This window comes from Pleurodeles waltl, chromosome 3_1, assembly GCF_031143425.1.
Source record: "Pleurodeles waltl isolate 20211129_DDA chromosome 3_1, aPleWal1.hap1.20221129, whole genome shotgun sequence".
Classification (NCBI taxonomy): Eukaryota; Metazoa; Chordata; class Amphibia; order Caudata; family Salamandridae; genus Pleurodeles; species Pleurodeles waltl.
This window is the reverse complement of record NC_090440.1, coordinates 1,741,425,219-1,741,449,562: the sequence shown is the minus strand read 5'-3', so window position 1 is coordinate 1,741,449,562 and position 24,344 is coordinate 1,741,425,219. Positions and strand designations below refer to the sequence as shown.

The 24,344-nt window shown below is 45.0% G+C and overlaps 1 protein-coding gene across 2 annotated transcripts in view; it reads right to left on the bottom strand.

The window, feature by feature from the left end:
* Positions 1-24,344, bottom strand: part of LANCL1 (LanC like glutathione S-transferase 1) — a 378,881-nt gene that overhangs the window by 170,441 nt on the left and 184,096 nt on the right. For both annotated transcript variants that reach the window (XM_069225656.1, XM_069225657.1), the window contains exons 6-7: positions 10,483-10,629; positions 9,341-9,523 (exon numbers count right to left, since the gene is read on the bottom strand). In XM_069225656.1, coding sequence (XP_069081757.1) covers positions 9,341-9,523; positions 10,483-10,629 — 330 coding nt within the window. The remainder of the gene's footprint in view (positions 1-9,340; positions 9,524-10,482; positions 10,630-24,344) is intronic.

Here is a 24,344-nt window from a genome sequence, read left to right as displayed (position 1 = left end):
CAATGACAGGGACAGGAGTCCCTTGTCAGTAAATGAGGGGAGGCTTGGTGAGCCCCTCGGGTTACAGGAGAGGTTCAGGACCTCACATATACCAGATTATTGTGATGTTATGGCCAAAGTCAAACCCTGGGATACCAGATATGTGCGTGTGGGCACTCAAGGCAGGAGAACACACTGAAGGGCTTATTAGCCTCTCAACAATCTGACATGGTGCTCAAAGTGGGAAAAGGTGAAAAGAGAAATACCTCTGAGAATAAGAGAGATAAAAAGGGGTGGTCACAACTATGGATTCACAAAGTGTGGTAGGCTGCCACCACGATAATGGCAGAAACTGAAAAAAAGACAAATGATGTTGAATTAAGTTACATTTCTCCACATGGCCAGCAGCTCCCGGAATTCCTTCAAAGTGTAGTGTCTAATTAGGCGCAGTGTGCGCCCAACTTATAAAAGATATATTTTCCATTTGTTTTGGGTTTTAAAAAGGGCCTACTACAGTTGTGTTTTTCAACAAAATGTTTTGTCAATGTGGTTAAATGTATTTACAAAAAGAGAATATAAAGAAAATGTTGTCTCATATGCTTGTTTTATTTATAAAAATATTTTATGTGTGGAGCTATTCTACTATTTATGAATATCGGGGCGAATCCTATACAGAGAATTATGTCTCTATTAGGACATCACCACAACAATATTGGGGAGGCACACTCAGCAGCGAGAACTCTTCTTCTCGGTTTTCATATCTTTCAGTGCATTAACTATGCAGACATTCTTGCAGAGTCTGCACTTATGCATGAGGCTATGATCCCCAGAAGAGAGAAAAGGTCCCCAACCATTAAATGAGGAGTTTTTTTTTATGGTGATACGAGCTTTAAATAGTGGACAATCTGTCCTCAGAATAAAACTCTCTAACAACCTTTGTTTCTACTACTGTCTCTAGTTAGAAGACGAGCAAGTGGCTAAACGGTTGCCTTTTATGCACTCATATGAAGATTGGATTCTTGAAGAGCAACAGTGGTTGTCTGTGCGTCCTCCACCACCACACCACTGTGAGTAAACAAAGGCTCTTTCATGCCAGTGAAACGCTTATACGACAGCCATTAATTTTGAGACAGTGTTTTGGGAGCAAACTATACTAGAAGTGATCCTTTCAGACTTCAATCTCAAACAGCCTTTGCGCTTTATGCAGACCTGAGATGTGAAAGTAAATATTTTATAAAGCAATAGCGCTCGCTTCAGGACTTTGGTGGAGATGAAGGAAGACCCAAATAGCCAATATTCTAATTCTCTTCTTTATGATAACGTTTGTTGGCCTTTTAGAAAAGAAAACAAGTTACTTACCTGTAACTGCAGTTATCCAGTATTGGCATGTTTCATAAATTGACATGCTTCAATCATTTCCCATAGTCGAAGTGGGAGTCCCACAGTACCTTAAGAAGCAGTATGCAGGAATCATTATAGGCTGTATTGTTAATGGTCCTCTAACCTACAGCCTATCTATGTCCTTTTGAGAAAAAGAACCAAACTTGACCTATGGCCAATCAGACGTCAGCACTATATATATAGGGGAAGAGGGTGGGTCGCTTGTCGATAACTGCAGTTACGGGTAAGTACGTTATTTTCTTATCCAGTATTGGATCTTTCATAGATTCACATGCTTGAATCAGAATTGCAAGCAGTATTTAAAACTTTTGGCTGATGGTGGGTCAAACATGACAATTCATTTTAATGTAAGCAACAAAATAAATGTGCATAAACAGTATGTTAGACAATACTTTCAAAGTGATTAGAAATATATATATATATATATATAGAGCTTCACATGCAATAATGCAATAGCAAATCCCTGGATAAGGAAACCAAACAAAGAAAGCATAATTAAGAAAGAAATAAGCTTACATTAGTAATGAGGCTCACATTAGTAAAGTAGATGGCGAAGCACTGCTTGTTCTATAGCCCAGTAACTTCTGTGCGGATTCCAAACAATAATGCTATGTAAAGGGATGAGTGGTCTTCCATGTTGCAGTTCTGCATATCTTGTCTAGGGAGATGCCAGCAAAGAGAGCAGTTAAGGTTGATACTGCTTTGGTAGTCTGACCAGAGGTTTGCCAGCTTTCATGTGACAAAATTGTATGGTAGATGCAATCCATCGGGCTATGGTTGACTTCGTGACGGCTGCTCCTTCACAGCCTTGAAAATAAGAGACTAGTAATTGATCTGTTTACCATAAGTGTATAGTATGCTGAAGGTAGAATTTCAAACATTATCTGACATCCAGCATGTGGAAAGTCCTTTCCGCTGGAGTGGATGGATTTGGGAAAAAATGTGAAGTATTACAGGTTCATTGAGATGAAAAGAGGATGGAACCTTAGGAACGAAATCATCAGTGAAAAGTAGGAAAGGCTCCTTGATGGTAAAGGCCTGTATGTCACTGACTCACCTAGTGGAGGTGGGGGAAAGAAGAATTCTGACTTTCCATGTGAGGAACTTCAGTTCAGGTCTATGTATCGGTTTGAATGGAGATTTCGTAGCTGAGAAAGGACCACATTGAGATGCCACTAGTGAGGAGGTGGTCGCACCAGAGGAAAAGTGCAAAATAAACCCTTCGTAAACTGTTTTATGAGTCTGGAAGAACAGATAGAGGGCGTATCTGCAGGATGCCTATGTCTAGAAATTTCAGCAAGGTGTACCCTAATTGAGGCATGGAGGAGCCCGGACTTGGTGAGAGATAGCAGGTAAGGCATGATTTATTCAGGAAGAGCTTTGAATGGATGCAAACTGTTTTGCTGGCACCATATGCAAAATCTCGGCCACTTGAGTCTGTAGGTCTTGTTTGTAGATTCGGCTTGAGCTCTGGATAGTATTGCTCTACATTCCAGATTGATGTTTATGTGTAGTAGTTCATTGATCTCAGGAGCCATTCGTGCAACTGGAGAGAGGCTGGTTCTGGATGTAACATCTGCCCTGGGTTCCTCGTTAATAGTGTCTTTGTCTTGGGAAGGTGCATGGGTTTGGTCACAGACCGGAGAATGAGTTCCATGTACCAATGCTGCCTGGGCCACCTGGGAGCTCTGCCTTCATCTTCTGGGGGACCTTAGGTATCAATGGGAAAGGGGGGAAAGCGATGCAAAGATCCCGGACCATCGCATCGAAAGGGCATTCCCCCACGATCCTGGAAGTGAATATCGACTGGCCTAGAAATTGCATTTGGCGTTCTTGTTGGTAACGAAAAGATCCAGTGTAGGTGTTCCACAGTGGAAGAAGATCTTGTCCAGCTTGTGTTGATCAAGCTCCCATTTCTGGCAGCTGTCCTCTGTCCTTCTGAGTGAATCTGCAAGATCGTTGTTGATGCCAGACACATGCTCTGCCCTCAGAGATATTTTGTGTCGAGTGAGGAACTGCCAGAGGGCTTGATCCTCTTGTGAAAGGGAAAGCGGTAGAGTTTCTCCCTGTTTGTTGACGTAATACATGCTGGCCGTGTTGTCCGTGCGGACCAACATTAATAAGCCTGCTGTCTGAGGAAGAAAAGCTTGAAACGTGAAAAAAATTGCCTTTAACTCCAAGTGATTTATGTGTATCTGTTTCTGAGAAGTGAACCACTTTCCCTGGATGCACGTCTTGTAAATAATCGCTCCAACCTTCCAGAGAGGTGTCTGTCGTGATGACGAAATCTATAACAGGACTGCAGAATGTTAATCCCTGAGAGATGTGATCTTTTTGGGTCCACCACAGTAAAGTTTCCACCATCCTTAGTGTGACATTTATCAAATCCTCAAAGGACCCTAGAGACTGAGTACATTGTCGTTGAAATTCCTCTTGGAGTGGCCACATTTTTAGATGTGCCAAGGACACTAGATTTATTGAAGAGGAGATCATGCCTAGGAGCAACTTGAACGTTCTCAGAGAAACAAACTTTCTTTTGGAGACTTTGAGAGCCAGATTGGATAACCTTTGCTTTCTTTCTTCCAAAAGATACACCTTGTTTGTGACCATATCGAGTTTTGCACCCAAGAAGACCATCTTGCATGTTGGAATAGTAGATGACTTCTGACTGTGAAACAAAGTAAGACAGGTCGTGGTGGCTTGGGAGGCCTGTTGCTGTGGTTTTAGTAGCCCGTCGTCTAAGTGAGGGAAAATTTGGAAACGCGAGCTTGAGCAGAATGGCAGCGACTGGATCTTCTTTGTGAAGATCCTGGATGCCAACTTCAGTCCGAAAGGGAGAACCTTGAATTGGTAATGGGTACAGGCTACAGTAAAGCAAAGGTATTTGTGATGCTTGGGTTGAATGGGTATGTGAAAGTAAGCATCTTGGAGATCCAACAATGTGATGTAATCCCCGCTGTTGAGAAGGTGAAGGATATGACAGTGTTATCATACGGAAGGACTGCTTGCGCAGAAATTTGTTTAATTGTCTGAGGTGTAGAATAGGTCTCCATTCTCCTGACTACTAGGAAGAAACGAGAATATAAACCTAGACCTCTCTGATGAGTGGGAACCTTTTATATCACAACCTTGGAGAGCATTTGCGATTCTTCCTGTTTTAGTAAGTGAAGATGAGGTGAGTGCATCTTTATTGGCGGATGGTTCGGAGGTTTGTGCACAAACTCCAGCATATGACCGGAAGTCACTATATCCAACATCCACTTGTCGGAAGTTATTTGTTTCCATTGATGTGGGTAATTTGAAATATTTGCACACACTTGGTTGCTCTTTGTGAATTAGGGTATTGCAACCGGTACCCGATGAAAATCATTGGTTACGGTTGGCCTCTCAGCCTTGATTGGGGGTGGGGGGTTGATTGGGGAGGGGGCTAGACAGTTGCTGTTTTTTCGGCCGTCTTGTTTGGAGTAGGCTGCTGCAGGTGTTGTTGATACGCCTGTTGGTAAGATGGTCTGTTCTGAGCTTCTGGTTGATGCTGTCTATGGCAAGCACCTCTGAATGATGAAAAACCCTTCTTCTGGCTCTGCAAAAGGGCTGTCTTCTATACTGCAGTGTACCAAGGGAACGGGCAGTATCTGTGTCAGTTTTGATAGCCAACAGAGTGTCATCTATGTGCTTCCCGAACAGGGTTTTGCCATCGTAGGCCATAGCCAGTATTTTTGACTGAACCTCAGGTCAAAATGAGGTAGCTTTCAGCCAACCCTGGTGACGTAGGGCTGCTGCTCCTTCCAGCATTTGAAATCCCATGAAAGCAATGTCTAAAACACAATCTATGACTTCTGTGGACGTGTGCTCACCCTCTTGTAACATCTTCCAAGCCTCTGGTTGCTTATCTTCAGGGATAAGGTTGATGAAGCCTTATCCAGACGGTCGTAGTGTCATAGGATTGCTAGAGTATTAGCTGCTCAGACAGTGATGGCTGACATCAAGGATATCATTTTCCCTATATTGTCCTCTCTTGCCGTCTTTGTCTGGTAGAGGCGAGACAGAAATTGATGGATTTTAAGAGTGTCGCTGGGTAGCTTGAGAAACAACCGAGTCTGCTTTTGGATGCACTATTAGGCAGGCTTGAGAACAGTCAGTCGCCTTACACGTTTTATCCAGTGGAGGTGGACTGGATTCCATTATTTTCAAGCCTTCACACCAAATATAATCCATATTGTGCATAGCCCTTACTGACTTTCTTGCCTGCTCTTTAAAAACATGCAGAAAGCAAATCAGAGTGGGAAACAGATGTTGGCAGATGACAGCGTGTAGCTGCCCTGTCCATCAAATTATGGAATCCCCAGATATCCTCAAGTGGGGAATCTGAAGGATGGGGCGGTGGTAGTGATGGCGTAGGAGCTAGGTAATCATCCCACTCGTCCCTAAGCTGCTGTAGAGTAGTGATTTCTCCCTCTTCTCTCATCGTTGGAGGAGGTGTTGTTTTCTCTAGGAGGTGCAGATCTGCTATTGTAGAGTCAGGTGTGAATCTGGGTTTTGCTAGGGGAGGAGGCAAGTTCTTTGGTGTAGCCGGCGAGTGAGGTTGTGACTGAGAAGGCTGTTGTGGTTGATCCAAAACAGAATCCAAAAACTTTCGCTTGTAGTCTTGAAGCATGGACTAAAGGTCGGAAATAAAGGATGCTGACATCTATACCGAACTGCACGGATGGTAATATTGCAATGATTTGTAGTAACAGCTATGGGGAGTATAATAAGATTCATATTCTTGCTGCTCATAATAGTCATTCTCTTGGTATTTAATGTGCAGCTGTGCTGGACTGTGCCCATCCCCAAATGGCCCTTCGTCATCAGATTCTTCCCAGTCCAAGAGATGACTAGGTAATAAGTTTGACACCTTGCTGGGAGATGTTTCATCACGACAAGCTAGATTTGGTAACCTTTGCAATTCTGATCGTAGAATGGGGATCAGGAGAGTCTAAACTGGTGGGAACCACAGTGTATTGTGAAGTTGTCTCTTTTGTCATAGACGAGGATGCCGTCACTGAAGGTGTTAACGACGATGGTCTAATCGACAGAGCTGTCGTCAACGGTGGTGTCATCGACAATGGTCTCGTTGATGGTGCTGCTGTCGACGGTGGCTTTGTTGACGAAGTTTTCATCAACGGATGGATCATCAATGGAGTTTAAGGTTTAGTCGACGAGCCGGAGGGTATCGTCAACGAAAGACTTTTCTTTTTAGACGGTGTTGAAGACAAATCCACTGTGGCACTCACCGTCATAGAAGACACCGGCATTTTAATGGCCATCGTCGTCTTTGTCACCGACGACGATGGTCTTGTCGACAAAACAGTGAGGACGGTAGATGTTGTGGTCATTGTCCATAGCACTGCCGACGGTATGGTAGTTGTGGACTTAAGGTGAAGTGATACTTTACATGACGTAGATGGCTCAGAGGAAGGAGAACGAAGGTGACTCTCCTTCTTGTGACAGGAGGAAGACAGTTGTGAGGAGGCTGACCCTGTGAAAACGTTATCCCTGGAAGGATCTTTATGATGGGATCTGCGTGATTTTTTGCTCTACTCAGAGCGCCCCTGGTCAGATGATCTTGACCTTTTCTGGGGTCTCGGAGCTGTGTCACTGTCCTCACCTGAGGTACAATACTTTGCTTGAAGACGTAAGGGAAGTCTGCCTTCACTGTCCCTCAGAGTCTTAGCAGGGAAGGTGCGACAAATTTTACAGTTCTTCACCTGGTGTTTGGGATACAGGCAGTACAAGCAGTCCATCAATGTGTAGCCTTTTTCTGCCACAGGTTTTACAATGACAAAAAAAGCCTTTTATTTTGTTGTTTAGAAGTATCAGACATTTCTTGAAAGAAAAATAGCTTTCAGAGGAAATAAACTGAGCAGAGGTCAGGGAGACTCCCTCCACACGACGTGCGGTAGAAAATATGTGGGAAAGAGCCTCCTTGGGAGTATTCTAGAGGGTGCTGTCATCTGAATAGTCATAGGTCAAGTGTGGTTCTTTTTCTCAAAAGGACATAGTTAGGCTGTAGGTTTGAGGACCATTGCCATTACTGCCTATGATGATCCCTGCATACTGCTTTCCTAAGGTACAGTGGGACTCCCACTTTGACGACGGGGAATGATTCAAGCAGGCAAATCTATGAAAGACCCAATACTGGATAACTAGAAAGTGTATTGAGCTTTTTGACCAATCCTTTACTAACCTCTTAAAAGGCAACTACCATCACCAACAGGAGAAATCTGTGAAAGAAAAGTGCCTGGTGCTTGAAGGGGGGGTGGGGGGGGGGGGGGGGGAGGGGGAGAGAAGAGTTACATAGATTGTTGATGTATCTATCTTTAATATGTACGGTAAGGAGGAGTGATTGGTGTCGTCTCATCATGGAAATGTCTATCCATACTTTTGAGAACATCATGTCTGGGTTGATAGTCTTGAAACTGATCTTCTGCCATAGTGCCCTGTCTGTGAGTAACTGCACTGGGCAAGTCCGTTTGAGGACATTCTTTGAGGGGCAAAGAGAGCAATGATCTGAATAATTTTGTTATTTGCTTGGGTGATTTACCTTTGGCTGGGCCTTCTTTAGAGGCTCTTTTCTTTCTTTACCTCTTGTGACTCAAAGAGTGATCCCACGGACTTGTGCACAGACACAAAAAGTAAGCTCAAGAGATCTGCCATATAGTTGCACCATCACTGTTATCACTGGTCTAGCATCGAGGTTGCAGTATCAGTCTGTATAGCTAGGAATGGTCTAAGGGCCTCAGCTGAGGTTTCAACATGGTCTGGAAAAGAAGAGGAGTAGTGATTCTTTCCAGGATCTGGTGCTCAACGTTGGGTATGTACCCTTAAGAGTTGAAGCACAAATGGCAATACCTCGAGTGACAGTGAGGACTTCAGTGAAAACTCTGATGGCGCTTGGTGCCACAATGATACCCTTGACATCCAATGGAAGGGAGAGTCATGGAGAGGTTGGTTCATAGCCACAGTGTGGAGGAAATGGCTGTCAGACCTGAAGACTCCAACGACAGAAAAGAATCATTCTCATTCGCCCAACTGAAAGAGGAGGATCAAGATGAAAGTTTGACTGTCTCCCTGTTCGTAGCTGCATGTCAGACAAAATCAATGTCCAAAACAGCATCACTTGACAAATTTTACACTTCATAGTCCACTGATGTCAGGTAAGCAGGTAATGCAAACAATGCTCATTCTTCCGTGACTTCCACACTTAAGAATGGCACACGCTACTAAGAGCCGTCATGGTGCACCAGAGAGCACAGGAAAAATGAAAAACCGTAATCAGAAAAGGTTAAAAATATTTTTTTAAATAACTACTACTGTCACAATAAGGGTTGATAAATGGCGTTTCTGTTCTGATACATCGAATGACCCAACACAAACATGCAAATTCGTTTCTAGTCAAAAGTAGTCTTTGAAGAAGGCTTCTGTGCACAGCATGGCATGATGGACTGTGCAGCTTTGGAATTTTTAGAGGGTGAGGTTTTAATCTTATTACAGCGTTGTGTGAGAGAGTACCGTTTCCAACTTTATGTTTACAATTGAAAATGCTCTTTTAAGGTGGTCTTTTCACTAGTGCTATCATTACAAATGTTCTCCTTCTACTGAGTAAAGAGTGAGAAGAAAGAAAAATAAATGTAGAGCTAGAAAACGAACAAGCGCAAATGTACAGCACGTAAGAGAAACATGATTTGAAGGACAAAAAAATAAAATTGAATGAAAATTAATATTGGCTACTAGAGAGGGAGACTTCAAAGAAACAGCTGTGGAAATAGAAAGGAAAATTATTTGAGGAAATGAGAGATACAAAGAAAAATGAAAAGCGGCATTGGAAGTACAGAAAGAAACTGAACAGAGAAACATAGCATAAACATGCACGTGACAGTAAAGGTAACAGAGAAAAAGAAAGGGTGGTGTGGTCATTTACCTTGTAGGCCTGAATTAACATGTAGAGAACTCCCGGGGCCCCATGGCACCAGTGCACTAACAGGTCACGGGTGTCATCGACGCATGGTGGAAAGTTACCCGAGGGAAACTTCAGCTGGTTGACAAAGTCCACGCTGGGCTTCACAAGGCTCTGCAAAGTGTCTTGGGTGAGGCCACAGTCTGGCTAAATGGGAAAGAAGAAAAACAGATATCAAAAAGACTGAGGCCTTGACAACTGACAGAAAGCACTAGATAAAACTACCAATAATAAAAGAGGACCTGCTTCCAATATATGGACACTGTAGTTCATTAATGGGAATTCGTTGCTGGAATCATGTGCACTGGTACCCAATGTTAAAGGTAACTTGATAACTTTCCACCTGGTAAAAAATTCTGGACATGATAATAGCCTCTCAATGAAACCCTGGATCGAACCAGTGGTTTCAAAATGTATTTTTTGTTGCGAATAACCAGAAAGCCATTACCATACTTCTCTACGGAGGCTTAAAAACTGTAATGGTAGCTAACTGTGACCTAGGTTTTGACTCTGCAAATGTTATCTATCTAGGATTCCCTAAGTAGGATCTATAAATGTAGATTGTACAAAAAGCATCAGCTAGGCCTATCTTTAAAGCCTATAAGAAATCACATGCAACACCCTTTTTGAAACAGCTATACTGGTTGCCAGTGAAACAAAGGATTCAGTTTAAACATGTTGTAAGATCTGTAAAGCATTACGTGGCATGGCACCACATTTTGTGCTTAGTGCTTCTTTAGATATGTACCAACACATGCTTCACGCTCATCATCGGCAAACTATTTAATAGTACCAAGATATGCCAAACAAAGACTAGGAGGTCAAGATCATATACATGCAGAAACAGATCTAAAGTCATTCAGAAAGACCTCAAACATCTGACTGTTTAGACAAGCTTGTCATTGCAGATATCCCTGATGAGGGAGTGATTGCCCTTTAAATTCTTCTCACAGATCACAATTTAGTTCCAAGACACCAGTGGTGAACCTGCACTTTATTAAGTATTTGGAACATAAACGCACACCTTATTATTAAGTATTTTTAACATAACATGTCTAAACGGTTGGTTATTATGGAAGTCCTTTATGACAAGTCAGTACTCTCACCTGCATCAGGAAGTAGTAAATTCCAGAAAGACCATGTGCTGGACCCACATAGTACTCTCGGTACCACTCATACATCAGTGGACTGCGGCCGCTTAGGTTCCGTTTCCTGGATAGACCTTCCCCAGATGCCAGCACTGTTTCAGAAACCTGCACATGGACAAACAGGATGGTATTAAATTATAAGTGAATTAATGACACATAGAGCTTCCAAGTGCTAGGATCCTACATTAAAGACTAAGAGAAGTAGAAATCTCCAATGCGAAGTCAAAATCTTTGGTGCAAAAAGAAGCCAGTATAAATTTATTTTATGTTTACCTTCTGTTTTTCACTAGATATGTAGATACTGAGGGTTTGAGCATTTACATTTATATGAAGTTCTAGCACAAAAATGGAAATGAACAATTAAAAAGTATTTTTGCCTTTGGTGGGTGCCAAAAAACCTATACTATACAAACTCGTAATTAAGTTTACTTTGTTTCTTCAGAGAGGGACAAAAAACAGAAGGTTGTCAGAGAAGCCTTTTCTTTTTCTAAAACTATCCCATTGTAGTTCACACCAAATTCAGGAACTTTTGAAAGAAAGAAGTAGGTGATCCCCTCCTAACTGCGGGAAAGATTTTGTTGATCGTGTTAAGCCTCTAAGACAAACAAGAAAATGCTGAACTGGATAGTAGTACAATTTAAAGGCAATCTGACAATTTCTTATGAGCACGGTAATTGTACTGGAAGCATGTAGGGGCCTATTCACAAAGGGAAATTTACATGCGTAGATGTATTCATGTGTAAACTTACTACAGCGCCTAGTTGCAACTTTGCTATGTTTAAAATTACTCCTTGGTGTAGAATATTTCTCCACCCCAGTTCAGAGAGTAGAGTCTGATAAAACATAATTTAAGAATGCAAAGTTTTACAACTGTAGTTTACGTTCCACACACTTATCAGAGACCTCCACATGGAAGGCAATAGGAAAATAACATACAGCTGACCATAATCACACACACACACACACATACAAACACAAACACATACACACTGGACTCTTATTCACTTTCAACCATATTAATACTGCCCATACCATAGATTAGGCTTTACTCCTGTTCCTGTAGGCACCAAGAAAAACATTCTGCCTCAAGAATGGAGACCCCCACCCTCAAATCTGAAGGGAAACTGAACATTTCACTGCAGAGGAGACACCCCTTGTATTGAAATCTGTGGTCAAACACTACAAAAACCTACATGGGCTACCTCCACTCACCCTCAGTGGGATACAGAAAGCAGCCTCTTGACAGGAGGTCATATAGAAAAAAAATGCAAGATGGCAGGAGGCATGTGATGGAGAAATACTCCAGGATTCCGCTGGCTAACGCTCCTGGAACCCATCTCCGCCTCTCTTTCCACCCCCTCAAAGGGCTGCCCTCACCACAATGCACTGTCAACTGCTACAGGGGCTGCCTGTTTGTAGACAACACGAACATGGTGCCAAGTAATATTTTAACCGTGTCTTTATCATTACAAAATATTCTACAATCACTGACCAAACTTTGTTCCTTCTCCATACCAATATTGTTAAGCACAAATCACTTATATATACCCCTCATACACAGCCTCTAACTCATATCTTATTAAAAGGCTGATGTTTACATTTATGTTCATTTTACATTTTATTCATATCACACAGTAACTCTTCAGAGTAAATTGGTTACTTCACACTTCTGAAGCAAAATATACTTCTATGTTAAATGCTCTTTGGTATTGTCCCATCTACCACAACATTTACTTCTGCTCCTAGCATTGCAGCAAAACCCAGTCTGGCACCACAAAGTACAGGAATGGTAGACACTGGTAAATATAATGTCTTCTCTTTTGGCTCCATGGCTAACCCATTTATTTAGAAGCGAAAGGGTAGGTCTATATATCCCCAGTGTCATAAATCTCTACATCCAGCCTGGTTACTACTGAAGACATTTGTTAATTCAGATATACTACGACAATTTGAGCTCCCCTTTGACTATGCATTGTAAGGGCAGACATATAATACATCTTTCACTCAATGTGTTAACTTGCAGAAGAGGAATCTTTGTGGGTCAAACTTTATGTAAATAAAACATATCTTCATCGTGTATGATTTAGGATGGTTTACTCCCCTACGCATGTCTCTCTCTCGCTCATATCAGCGTCCGTTATACAAAAGCCCCTGATAGCCACCTTGTGAATACAAACACGGATGACATGACTTCTGCTTCCAATGCTGAAGTAAGTGTGGGTATATCAGACTTCTCTTGCCATATCTCATTATGTATTTTTAACAACATTTTCTGTGCTATATTTTTATTTATAAGTGTGTTATTGGTATTTATTTCTTGTCATTCATTTATTTTTTTCTCTGACGTGTAAACATTTGTGGTAAAGATCACATTTAGTCTTGCATTGATAATTTATCATTTTTCATTATTCTCTCAATAGCTGCTGGATCAGTAGATAATGCTTCAACACCAACTTTGAGGACACTGGCTCAGCAGCTGGCACAAAAAAGGTCATCCAGAAAGGGCTGGAGCTGGTGAGTTGACATTGTAGAGATGCAATATTTCCATGCATGGAAAACATTTACCTTTAGATTTGTATTTTTTTCACCCCTTATCTGGGAAAAATTGGGTTGCTGTTTACCGTGGTGGGAGTCCTAGTCAAGCAGCAAACACACACATTTCTTGTCAGTGTGAGGCACAAGCCAATCCCAAATTAACCTGTGCTCACTCTCTGGTAACTTGGCACAGAGCACTCCGGCTTAACTTGAAGGCAATGTATAAAGTATTTGTTAAACTCTTGAAACAGTAACACACTGAAAACACTACACAAAAAGGATCCCACATCAGGCTAGAAAAATAGCAATTAATTTAACAAATAAAACACCAAAACAACAAGCATCCAATCAGAACTTGAGTTATGAATTTTTAAAGAATAACCTGTAGAATAGCGCCTAATAGCAAAAGGTGCCAACTGGGGAGATCTGGTTGCGCCAGACCAGGACAGAGTCAAAAATTCAGTCTGGCTGCAATAATGCACGGACTGGCGAAAGGGACCCAGTTAGGCACGCTGAACAAAGTACCTTAAATCCTGGTTGCAGAGGGTTACATTGATCCAAGTCAAAGGTGCATCACTCAGAAGATTCAGCGTTAGTTCCGAGATGCAGCAAGGCTGTAGTGCAAGGTCCTGTTGCATCAACGTCGAGGATCCACTCGACGGGGCTTGCGATGCGAAGGGCAGTATCAGGAATAGGTTGTGTAGCCGCAGTGATGCGTTAGTTCCATTGAGCGGCGAAGCTGCATGTGGAGCTTTGGTGTCGTCAAGGCTGCTGTCGATGAGGGATGCAAGGACTTGCTCCACGGAAGTGTTGGCTGCAACAGTCCCAAAGGTGATGCATCAAATCCAAGATGCGGCATCAATTTGAGTCTTCTGTGCTGGGACCAAATCCATGCAGCAGCTGAGATGCGTCAGTTCTGCTTGGGATGCACTGCTCAGAGAGTATGCATCTGTTCCACTGGGAAGCAGCTTAAACCCATTTCCAAGGGTCCACAACTGGGGTGGCACCACTTGGCAGGGTAGACTCACAGATGGCAGAGTCCAGTTGCAGGCGCAAGTTGGTTGGAAGTATATTATGTCCCTGAGAGCTCAGATTAGATGGCCAGCCAACTAGACCTTGGAGTCACTTTGGGTTGGAGAGATATAGATCCAGTCCTTCTCACTCCCAAGCAAGAGAGCAGCGGGCATCAGGTCAGCAAAGCAGGAGTCCAGAAAAGTGCAGTCCAACCTAATGGCAGTTCTTCAGCAGCACAGCAGTCCTTCTTCCTGGCAGAGTATCTACAGGTTCAAGTGTAGTGAAGTGATGGTGTCTGAGGTCCAGTTCTTGTACCCAGTGGTGCCTTTGATGTGGGGGAGACTTCAAGGACATACCTTTGAAGTGCACAGATGTTTTGCCCTTCCTGCCCTTGTTCCATACTAACTACAGGGGGTATGAAGCCCTTTGTGTGGGGACAGGACACAGCCTATTCAGGTGTAAGTGAGGCTGTGCCAAGCTCCTCCCTCCCATCCTGCCCAGAATGGCCCATCAAGTCACACCTAATCTCCCACTGTGTATGGCGGTCTAGGAGGAATACACAAAGCCAAACTGCCAGCTACACCCAGTCATGTGACTCGAACAAGAAGTGGGGAAAAAAGGGGCCAGCAAAGGATGAGGACAGGATGGAAAAAGCAGGATTTAGTCTAGCTGACCAGGTGGCCAGAAACACCAGCAAAATCCGAAAGTATCTGAGTGATGGACGACGGATTCATGGAGACATCCCGATTGTACAACAACAAGTCAATGGCATACAATGAGATCATGTGTGCTGGCCTCGTACCGGGATTCCTCAATGCGCTATGCTCTGGCGCATAGCACCTGCTAGAGGTTGCATAGCCATGGCAAATAAAAGAGGAGAAAACAGACAGTCCTGCCTAGGGCCCTTAAATACGGGCTATGCAGCGGAGATGTACTGCCCTGTTTTAACTCGAGCAGCCAGAGCAGCCTGTAGGATGGGTGTCCACTTATGCAACCGAGGTCCTATCCCAAATCGCTGCAACACGTTGTGCATACAGTTCAAACAAAGAGAATCAAAAGCCTTCTCCAAAGCTAGAGCAATACATGCGGCATTGGGAATGGAAGAGGCAGACTCCCCCTCGACATGCCACAAAACAACAAAGATTATGCAAGGTGTTATGATCTGGAATAAAGCAGGTCTGGTTCTCATGAATAACGGAAGCAACCAACCAGCACGGCTCTTGGCAAGTTTGTATTGAGGATGGAAAGTGGATGACAGGAGTCAAGTTTTCTTGGGTCGTTAGGTTTCAAGAAAGTGTTAATGTGATGAGAGGGCAGGGTGGTAAGCCGACTGCCCGAGAGTGTAGGTGACTGCCCTCACACTCTTCTCCATATACGGCCCCAATGATAATAAAGAGTAGTTCTATGGTTCTTGTTCATAGCAAATTTCAACAGAGAAGAACTAATTATAGGGGGAGACTTTAACATGGCAATGAATTCCACCACTGATCGCTCAGTGGCATGATACAATTTCCATCTTGCAACCTAGACACTGACCCAAGGTATATGGGACTGAAATTTGTCAGACATCGGGAGGGAAACCCATTAGGGAGAGAGGGACTATAATTTAAATTTTTATTACAATGTCTGTAAAACGTATCCGAAAATAGCTTTTTTTCCTAATCTGCCAACCTCTCTAGCCCCAAATTACACCAACCCTCAATAGGCAACCAAACTCGTTCAGACCATGCCACAGTATTCCTTTTACTCAACATAGGCACTCTTCCTCAAGATGTGGCTCCAACATGGTATATTACTAAAATCACTTTCCATGACCCATCATTTTGGAACTCACTCAACAAAGCTTTAGAACACAATTTTAAAGAAAATGACACCAGAGATGTATTGTGTGCCATTCTGTGGGGTGTGGCAAAGTCTGTGCTGAGAGGCAAATTAATAGCACACACTTCAACCTTTACTATAGATAGTGTATGAAAATACCCTCTTTTTGACATGGTTACTGCACTCTTTTTACCTGCTGTCAATGTGTTTTGACTCTGTTCAGTGGGATCCTGCTAACCAAGACCCCAGTGACTGTGCTCTCTCCCTCTAAATGTGGTTGCTTAGGACCCCGCAATTGGCATACTGGTGCCCCCATATAAGTCCCAAGTATATTGTACTTAGGTACCCAGGACATTGGGCACTAAAGGTTCCACGTGGGCTACAGCATGTATTGTGCCACCCAGGGGAGCCTATGCAAAATGTGTCTGCAGGCCTGCCCATTGCAGCCTGTGTGAAAAGGTGCATACACCCTTTCACTACAGGTCACTGCACCAGGTCACTTAAAGTCACCCCTATGGTAGCCCTCCCCCTCAGCCCAGAAGGCAGGGTGCAGGTACCTGTGTGTGAGGGCACCCCTGCATAAGCAGAGGTGCCCCTACGAACTCCAGTTACATTACTAGATTTTGTAAGTGTGAGGAAGCCATTTTACACTTGTACTGGACACACTGTGTGCAGCACCATAATGGTAACTCTGAACATGGGCATGTTTGACATCAAACATGTCTGAATCATACCCCAATACTGATGCCAGTATTGGTTTATGATTCCATGCACTCTGGGGGCTCCCTAGAGGACCCACAGTACTGCTCCTACTAGTCTTCTGAGGTTTTCTAGGCAGCCCGCACTGCTGCCACCCCTCAGATAGGTTTCTGTGCTCCTGCTGCTTGATCAGCTCAGGCAGGTGAAGGAAGAACAAAGGATTTACTGTGGGAGAGGGAGGTAACAACCTCTCCTTTGGAAATAGGTGTTACATGGCTTGGGAGGGGTAGCCTCTCCAAGCCACTGGTATGCTTTGAAGGGCACATTTGGTGCGCTGCTTGCATAAACCAGTTTGCAGCCGTGCAGGGACTCCCGGTTCCTGCTCTGGCCGGAAACTGAACAATGGAAAGGGGAGTGACCACTCCACGGTCCATCTCCACCCCAGGGGTGGTGCCCAGAGCTCCTCCAGGGTGCCACTTGAATCTGCCATCTTGAATCCAAGGTGGACAGAGGCCCCTGTGAGCATCTGAGTGGCCAGGTCAGGCAGGTGACATCACAGCCCCCTCCTGATAGGTGGTCACCTTGCTAGGAGACCAATCCCCCTTTCTGGGCTAGTAAGGGTATCCCTCTTGGGTGGGTCCTCAGATTCGACATGCAATATTCCAGTAAGACTCCTCTGCATCGTTTACTTCATCTTCTGGCCAACGGGACTGCAGCTGGACCCTAAACGAACTGACACTCTGCAACTCTGGCGAAATCTACGCTTTGCAACACTGTTTCTCCGGCTTCTTCCAGCAACTTCAACATTTCCCTCGCTGTGCATCCTCTGAGGGCGACAAGGCTTCAGCCTGCACAAGAAGTAAGAAAAAATCTCCCTTGGAGTGAAAGAGTCACTCCCCTGCATTCGCAGGCACCAACTGCAACGACGACCGGCTGCGTGGATTCTGCATCACAGGTGGTGGTCTGGAGTGGTCCTCTTGGTCGTCTCTACTGGATGTCCAACTTGGGAGACAGTAAGCCTTTTTCTCTCCTTGCAGGACAGTATCCCTGTACATCGCGACTCTTGCAGCTACCAAGGCTTGTTTGTTCCTCCTACAAGGGCTCTTCAGGCTCCGTTTAGCCCTGGCCCCCAGCGCTCCTTCCTGCAAAGCACAGTCTCCTGTCTGCTGCTCCAGCGACGTACGACTCCTTTTCAGGTGTGCTGAGTGGGTCTCACTGTGACTCCTGCGCCTGCTGCCCGTGGGTCACCAGTGGGGGCTGCCTCCTCTTCTTGTGACTCTCCCAGCTGCTGAGGGGCACCTCGGACTCCCCTCCTTGGGTCGAGTCTCCTGGACTTTGCTGGTCTTCTTCAGCCTTGCAAAAAATTATTCTCTGACTCTTGCATTTGCCAAGGCTTGTTGGTGGTTTTCCAGCACCACTGACCAACTGCATTACGACTGCCGACGTGGGGCATCCCTTGCATCACTTCTGGAACTCCTCTTCTACTCCTGTGCTGCACTGCAGACTTTATTCATCCGCCGTCGACCTGATTCTGCATCCACAGAAGGGTGGGTAGTGGCTCTTCCCACAGCCAGACACTCCATCGCAAACTAGACTTGGTCCCCTTCCTTTGCAGGTCCTCTTCTGTCAGGATCCACATCTGGTTTCTTCCAGTCTTGTTTGGATCTGGCACAGTCCTTTTCCACAGTCCTCCTGTTAGTTTTGGGGAAAACCAGGTACTTACCTCTTCTCTCCTGGTCACTAAGGGACACCCTAGTACTTACATCTTTAGGTTCCTAGTTCCTCTAGCTCCCTTCAACTGATTCCACTTCCTTCGGTGGGGGACTGCCTTTCACATTCCAATTTTTTAGTATATGGTTTGGCCCTCCCCTAGGGCCCTCACTGTTTGCTGTTGCTTTTACCACTACCTAATGCTTTCTTATCTATATCCCGATTGCTAATGTGTATATAATAGTGTGTTTACTTACCTCGAGTTGGGGTATTGCCTATACAGTATTTTAGTATTTGTATTACCATAAGCATCTTTATTTTTGTAACACTGTGTGGTTCTTTCATGTGTGTCAGTGCTATGTGAAGATAGTGGTACTGCATAGGCTTTCTCTCCTAGATACGTCTTGGCTGCTACTTCTAGAGAGCCTTGGTTTCCTAGACACTGCCTACACTTCACTAATAGGGGATACTTGGACCTGGTATAAGGTGATAATACCATAGGTGCTCACCACACACCAGGCCAGCATCCTACAGATAGTGCCACACGAAGGGTGGAAGTGTGACTCTATGGTTGGCACCCCTCAGCTTTTGTTATGCCACAGCATGGGGCACTTTTTGTTTGTTTCAGAGCACTGTGTAAGTCACCCCTGTGGCAGGCCTACAGAGTCCTAGGGCAGGGTGCAACATATGACACAGACAGGACATGTAGTTTAGATGCCTTGACAGTAAACAAGCAAAAATACTGTTGCACTGTGGAAAGACTTGGTCACCCAACAGGCTTACACGTTGACCCACCAGCTGTGCTAACTCCTGAATGGTGCACCCACATTTGGCACTCCAAGACATCAATCAACTTCTTACAATAAGCCCAACTTAAATCTCAAGTCAAAATTAATGTAACTTGTTGCAGTGTGCAGCTTTTTCCAAGGTATCAATCAACTTCTTACAATAAGCCCAACTTATATCTCAAGTCAAAATTAATGTCTGCCACTTTGTTACCTTTAAAAATCCTGTGCCTTCCCGGGCATACATGGAGCCTGTTCCATAGGACAGCTTCCTACCCTACTTTAGAGACGTGCCAATGACTGTCAGAAAGGAGAACAATGAGGGATGGCAGACAAGAGAGGTGTTACCTCCCTCCTGCAGTAAGCCACTTAGGTGCTAGCTCTAAAAGGCAGGCTTCAAGAGGGAAGTGGCCTTTGAAGGGCAGGTGTGTCACACTAGGGAGGAGGGAGAAAGGAAAGGGGAAACCAGTTCCAAACCAGTTCCCTAAGATGCATGTCACCCTGAGATAGGCACACACCTGGGATGGGCTAGGGAGGTCTGAACATCGAGAGAGAGGTTTCACCTTCTTGGGAGTGGGCAAAAAGGTTCATCCTGGGATAGCCAGATGCCCTACTCCACAGGAAGTAATCACCAGGTGAGAGGGAACCTGGTCGTCTAGTGACTACCAACCCCATCCTGCCCTGAGGGCATTTTCCAAGCATAAAGAGGGTGACCTCTGGCACCCAGAACTCAGATCTCAACTGACTTGGAAGAAGGACCGCCCTGCTGCACTAAAGGACAAGCAAAGAGGGGCTGCACAGTTGAAGACTGCACCTGCTGGCTAGTGAAAAGAGGGACTGTGCCTGCAGTGTCCTGCTCATGGGGAAGCTGTCTCCTGAGCTGTCTAAAACTACGAGAACTCCAAGGGCCAGCCGACTGGACTCCTGTTTGCAACACAGGGCACAGGAACACAACAGCTGAAGAAGCCTGCTGGGGCAACTGGGTAGCTGAAAGACTTCAGGCCGCTACTACTGCTTCCGTGTAGTACCAAAGATCAAGATCCAACTCACAGAGTTGCACCTGAGTTTGCTGAGTCCAAGAGAGCTGTCGGAGAGTTGCTGTGACCCTCAGAAGGCAGGTGTGATTGGCCTGCGGCACCATGCAACTGGTAGACCAGTGGCAACTGGACTTCAGCCAGACCAGGGAGGATCTCATGGGATGACGACCATACAACCAGGACCTCCACACCCTCTGTGGACCAAGGAATCCCGTCAGGAAGACCCCTGTTGACTGTGTTGTATCCATATCATCCTTGGAGCTTCTTCAGCATCCTTCATCTCTTGCATCAGGACCGCTCCATATAAATCCATTACAATGCAGATAGTGCCCCTGGAACTGCTGAAGGACTGCTACTTCTGTGGAGGTAACTTTCTAAGGACCATGCTGGTCCCCTTGTGCAGCCATATTGACACTTACCCGAAAAAGTATCTAATTATCAAATTAGTTGAATTTGCACAGGCTTGTTCGCAGTTGAGTGAAAATGTTTTGATTTATTATTGCTTGTAAAATTAATATTTACGGAACCCTCTGGCGGTTCTTTTATGTTCTAGTGTCTAAATTCTTATTAAAATACAGCCTATTTTTATACATATATGTAATTTGGTGTCCTATTTCTTGAGTTTTGTTCCTTTCTTCTTCAATTGTTTTGGTGATGTTTAAATGCTTTGCACATGTTCCTCTAAGTAAACCTTGCTACTCAGTGGCACGGCTACCCAGGTTTAAGCTGAGGTTTCGACAGACCAAACCCAAGGGTCCTAAAGTGTTGGTAAGTGCATCGCATGCTGAGGTGGCACAGCCACACCATATAATACACCCCATTTCCTCAAACTTTGTAATTTTAGACATTTTGGCAGTGTTTGTGGCACTGTTCGTCAATGACTAGCACTTGTTTCATGGGTTCCGATGTGATTCTTCCTTGTCACCTGTATATGAAGCTACTTGGTTTTACATTTCTTACTATGAAAGTAGATCTCTGAAAGCCTTTGGAGGTGTGGAACTCCTTAGCCTCAAGCACCACTGCAGGAAACTAGAGCAACACTGGCTTAGCAACAAGACCCCCAACAACCTCAACTTCTCCAGGTCCGCCCTCAACAGTTACCACCACTGCATCAGGGAGACCAAAAAATAAGCTCTCAACACCTGCATTGAGGCTAGCACCAACCACACCAAGGACTTGTTCAGCATTGTCAGAGAATTCTCCGCCCATCCGCCACAGATAATACAATCCACTCCTCCCAAACCCTCTGCAACACCCTCTCTGCTACTTTCACCGCAAGACTGCCCACATCTACAGCAACTTTGACCCCCTAGCCCACTGATCTTAACCACCCCTGCACCCTAACTCACCCCCCCCCGGATCTCCAAATGGAAACAGCTCTATTTTGCTTTGCTTCTACAACCTAGGAAGGGAAGCAATCAGAGCCTCCCTCACAGAAATCCTCAACACCTCCATCTCCACAGCCACTGTACCCGACGCTTCGAACCACGCTGAAGTCAAGCCCCTCCTGAAGAAGCCCTCAGCTGATCCTACTGAGCTCAAGAACTACTAGCTTATCTCGCTCCTCCCTTTCCCGCATTCCTGGAAAAGGCCATCAACAACCAGCTCATTGACTTTCTCGAAGACAACAGCTTGCTCAACCCTTCCCAGTCTGGCTCCTGGCCCAACTAGAGTTCCGAGACCACCCTGACCAAAGCAACCAACAACATCAGACACCTCCCTGGCCTAGGGGGAACAGCAGCCCTCATCCTCCTCGACCTGTTGGCGGCCTTCAACACCACCTCCCACCACACCCTCATCACCAGACTCCACAGCACTGGCATCCCAGGCAACGTGCTTAACTGGATCGCTTCCTTCCTCTCCGGCCAAACACAGATGATCCTCCTTCCACCCTTCGGCTCCGCACCCAAAGACATCATCTGTGGAGTTTCCTAGGGCTTCTCCCTCAGCACAACCCCTTCAACATCTACATGACTCCATGGCTGACATCGCACAGATCCACGGCTTTAACATCATCTCCTATGCTGATGACACCCACCACATGAATGAACTTCCAGAGCACCATGACCGAAGCCGCCACTTGGATGAGGACCAACTGCCTCAAACTATATTCAGACAAGACAGAGATCCTCATGTTCGGGAACAAGCCCTCCCTCTGGGACAACAGATAGTGGCCCACCGCCCTAGGCCCCCCCCTTGCCCCTATAAACCATGCACAAAATGTCAACATTATCCTCGACACTCAACTCACCATGAAACAACAGATCAACACCGTCTGCTCTGCCTGCTTCCACACTCTACGCATGCTCCGCAGGATCTTCCGTTGGATCCCCATCGCAACCAGGATGACAGTCACCCAGGTCTGTGTCAACTACGGCAACGCACTCTACACTGGAACCACGAAGCAGCTCATGAACCGCCTCCAGACCATCCAGAACGAGGCAACAAGACTTGTCCTCCGGTCCTCGATATTGCCAAGAAGAACCAGCATCTCTCCCAACCTCAGGGCCCTCAACTGGCTTCCCATTCAGAAAATATTCCACTTCAAGCGCCTCACACACACCTACACGGCCCTGCAGGACATCGGACCTGGCTATATCCACAAACGCATCACATTCCACCGACCTACCAGAGAGCTGCGCTCAACCAACCTTACCCTGGCATATGTCCCCCGCATCCGTCGGTAATGCCTCTGAGGCTACTCCATCTCCTACATTGCAGCCAAGACCTAGAATGACCTCCCACTCCACCTGTGCGCCTCCCCATCCCTGGAAAGCTTCAGAAGACAGCTTAAAACCTGGCTCTTAGACCGCCATCACCAGCTGGCCAAGGCATGCAGACTCCCCCCCCAGCACCTGGAGACCCCCCCCCCCCCGCAGTGAAAGTTTGCGATCTACAAATCTCTGTGAATGATTGATTGGAGACGACATTCTATTCACCAATTAGGCTAGTGTTTGGGACAAAGAGAGGGGCTGGAGAGATTGCACATGCTGTAGGCCTCAAGCAATGTAAAATGAGTGTACTAGACCACTGCTGTTTAAATAACGACTACAAATGGTTCTTAGACTGGTGAATAATTCAAGTATGTGAATCTATAAAAGGTATCAACGCAGGAGAACTGCAACTGTGTGTAATTGATGTACTTCTTATCATTAATGTGCAAGTTCATGAACGTCCAGTAAACCAAGTCTTAACTATTCACATTAAGTAAATAGCCACTTTGAGTACTTCCTTGCACATGTGTAAAGCATAGAAAGCACAACCTACAAAACCAGCTGTGGCACACCCACCACCCAAAGACTTAAGCAGGAAAAAAATAATTTCAGAATCTTGTATATAGTTCCTACTCAAACCAATGTATCTTGAACCTACAAACCCTTCGCACTAATATTTAATGCAACCCATGATAAACAAGGATACACCCACCAGACAGGCCCAGCCCTCCATTCCTCTCTCTTTTAAGCAATAGTGGATTCACTTTGCCTCTCTCCAACCTGATCTAGCTTCTAACACACCTTAGTCTCACTCTCACGAATGGTTGTTTAATTTATGCAGCAAGTTTACATACTGTGCAATAGCAATAGGATGAAGTCATTTGTTAAAAAGGCTGGAATGGCTTAAAGAAAAGGGGAAAATGTACTGCACCTTAATATCTGCATTGCGTGCAGAAAAAGTCAATCTGTTTCACCAAAAGTAAAATGAGAGCCTTTGTCTTGCGTGTTTAAACCCTATATGAAACATGATCTGAGAAGACAGGCCAGCTCTCAGCTCAATATTATTTCAGGATTTGAGACTTTTTCATATCCTCTTTTTACCAGAATAAATAAGCACACTATGTGGCCTAGTCACAAACTACACTCTGTGGTACACTTAGTAGTACTATAATAGTACTATTAACGTACTACAAAATGTTAGTCGCAAACCTACATACGGAGGTCTCCGCCTTACCCATCATTTCTATGCTGAGAGCTCCACTATGTGTCTCCAGATGAAGTACCTATATTTTTTGGTAGTAAATGAGGAAGGAACAAAGGGGAGAATGGTTGAAAAATGGGGAATACCTACTGATAATAGGAAGGGGTTAGGAAGGCCTTAGAAAGTGACATGCAAATAAACAAACACGGCCACAAAAGGGTAAGACACTTGCTATTAACCCATCGGGTGTCCTGGACGTAACGGTTACGTCCTGGGCAGCACCGCTCGGGTGCCCAAGACGTAA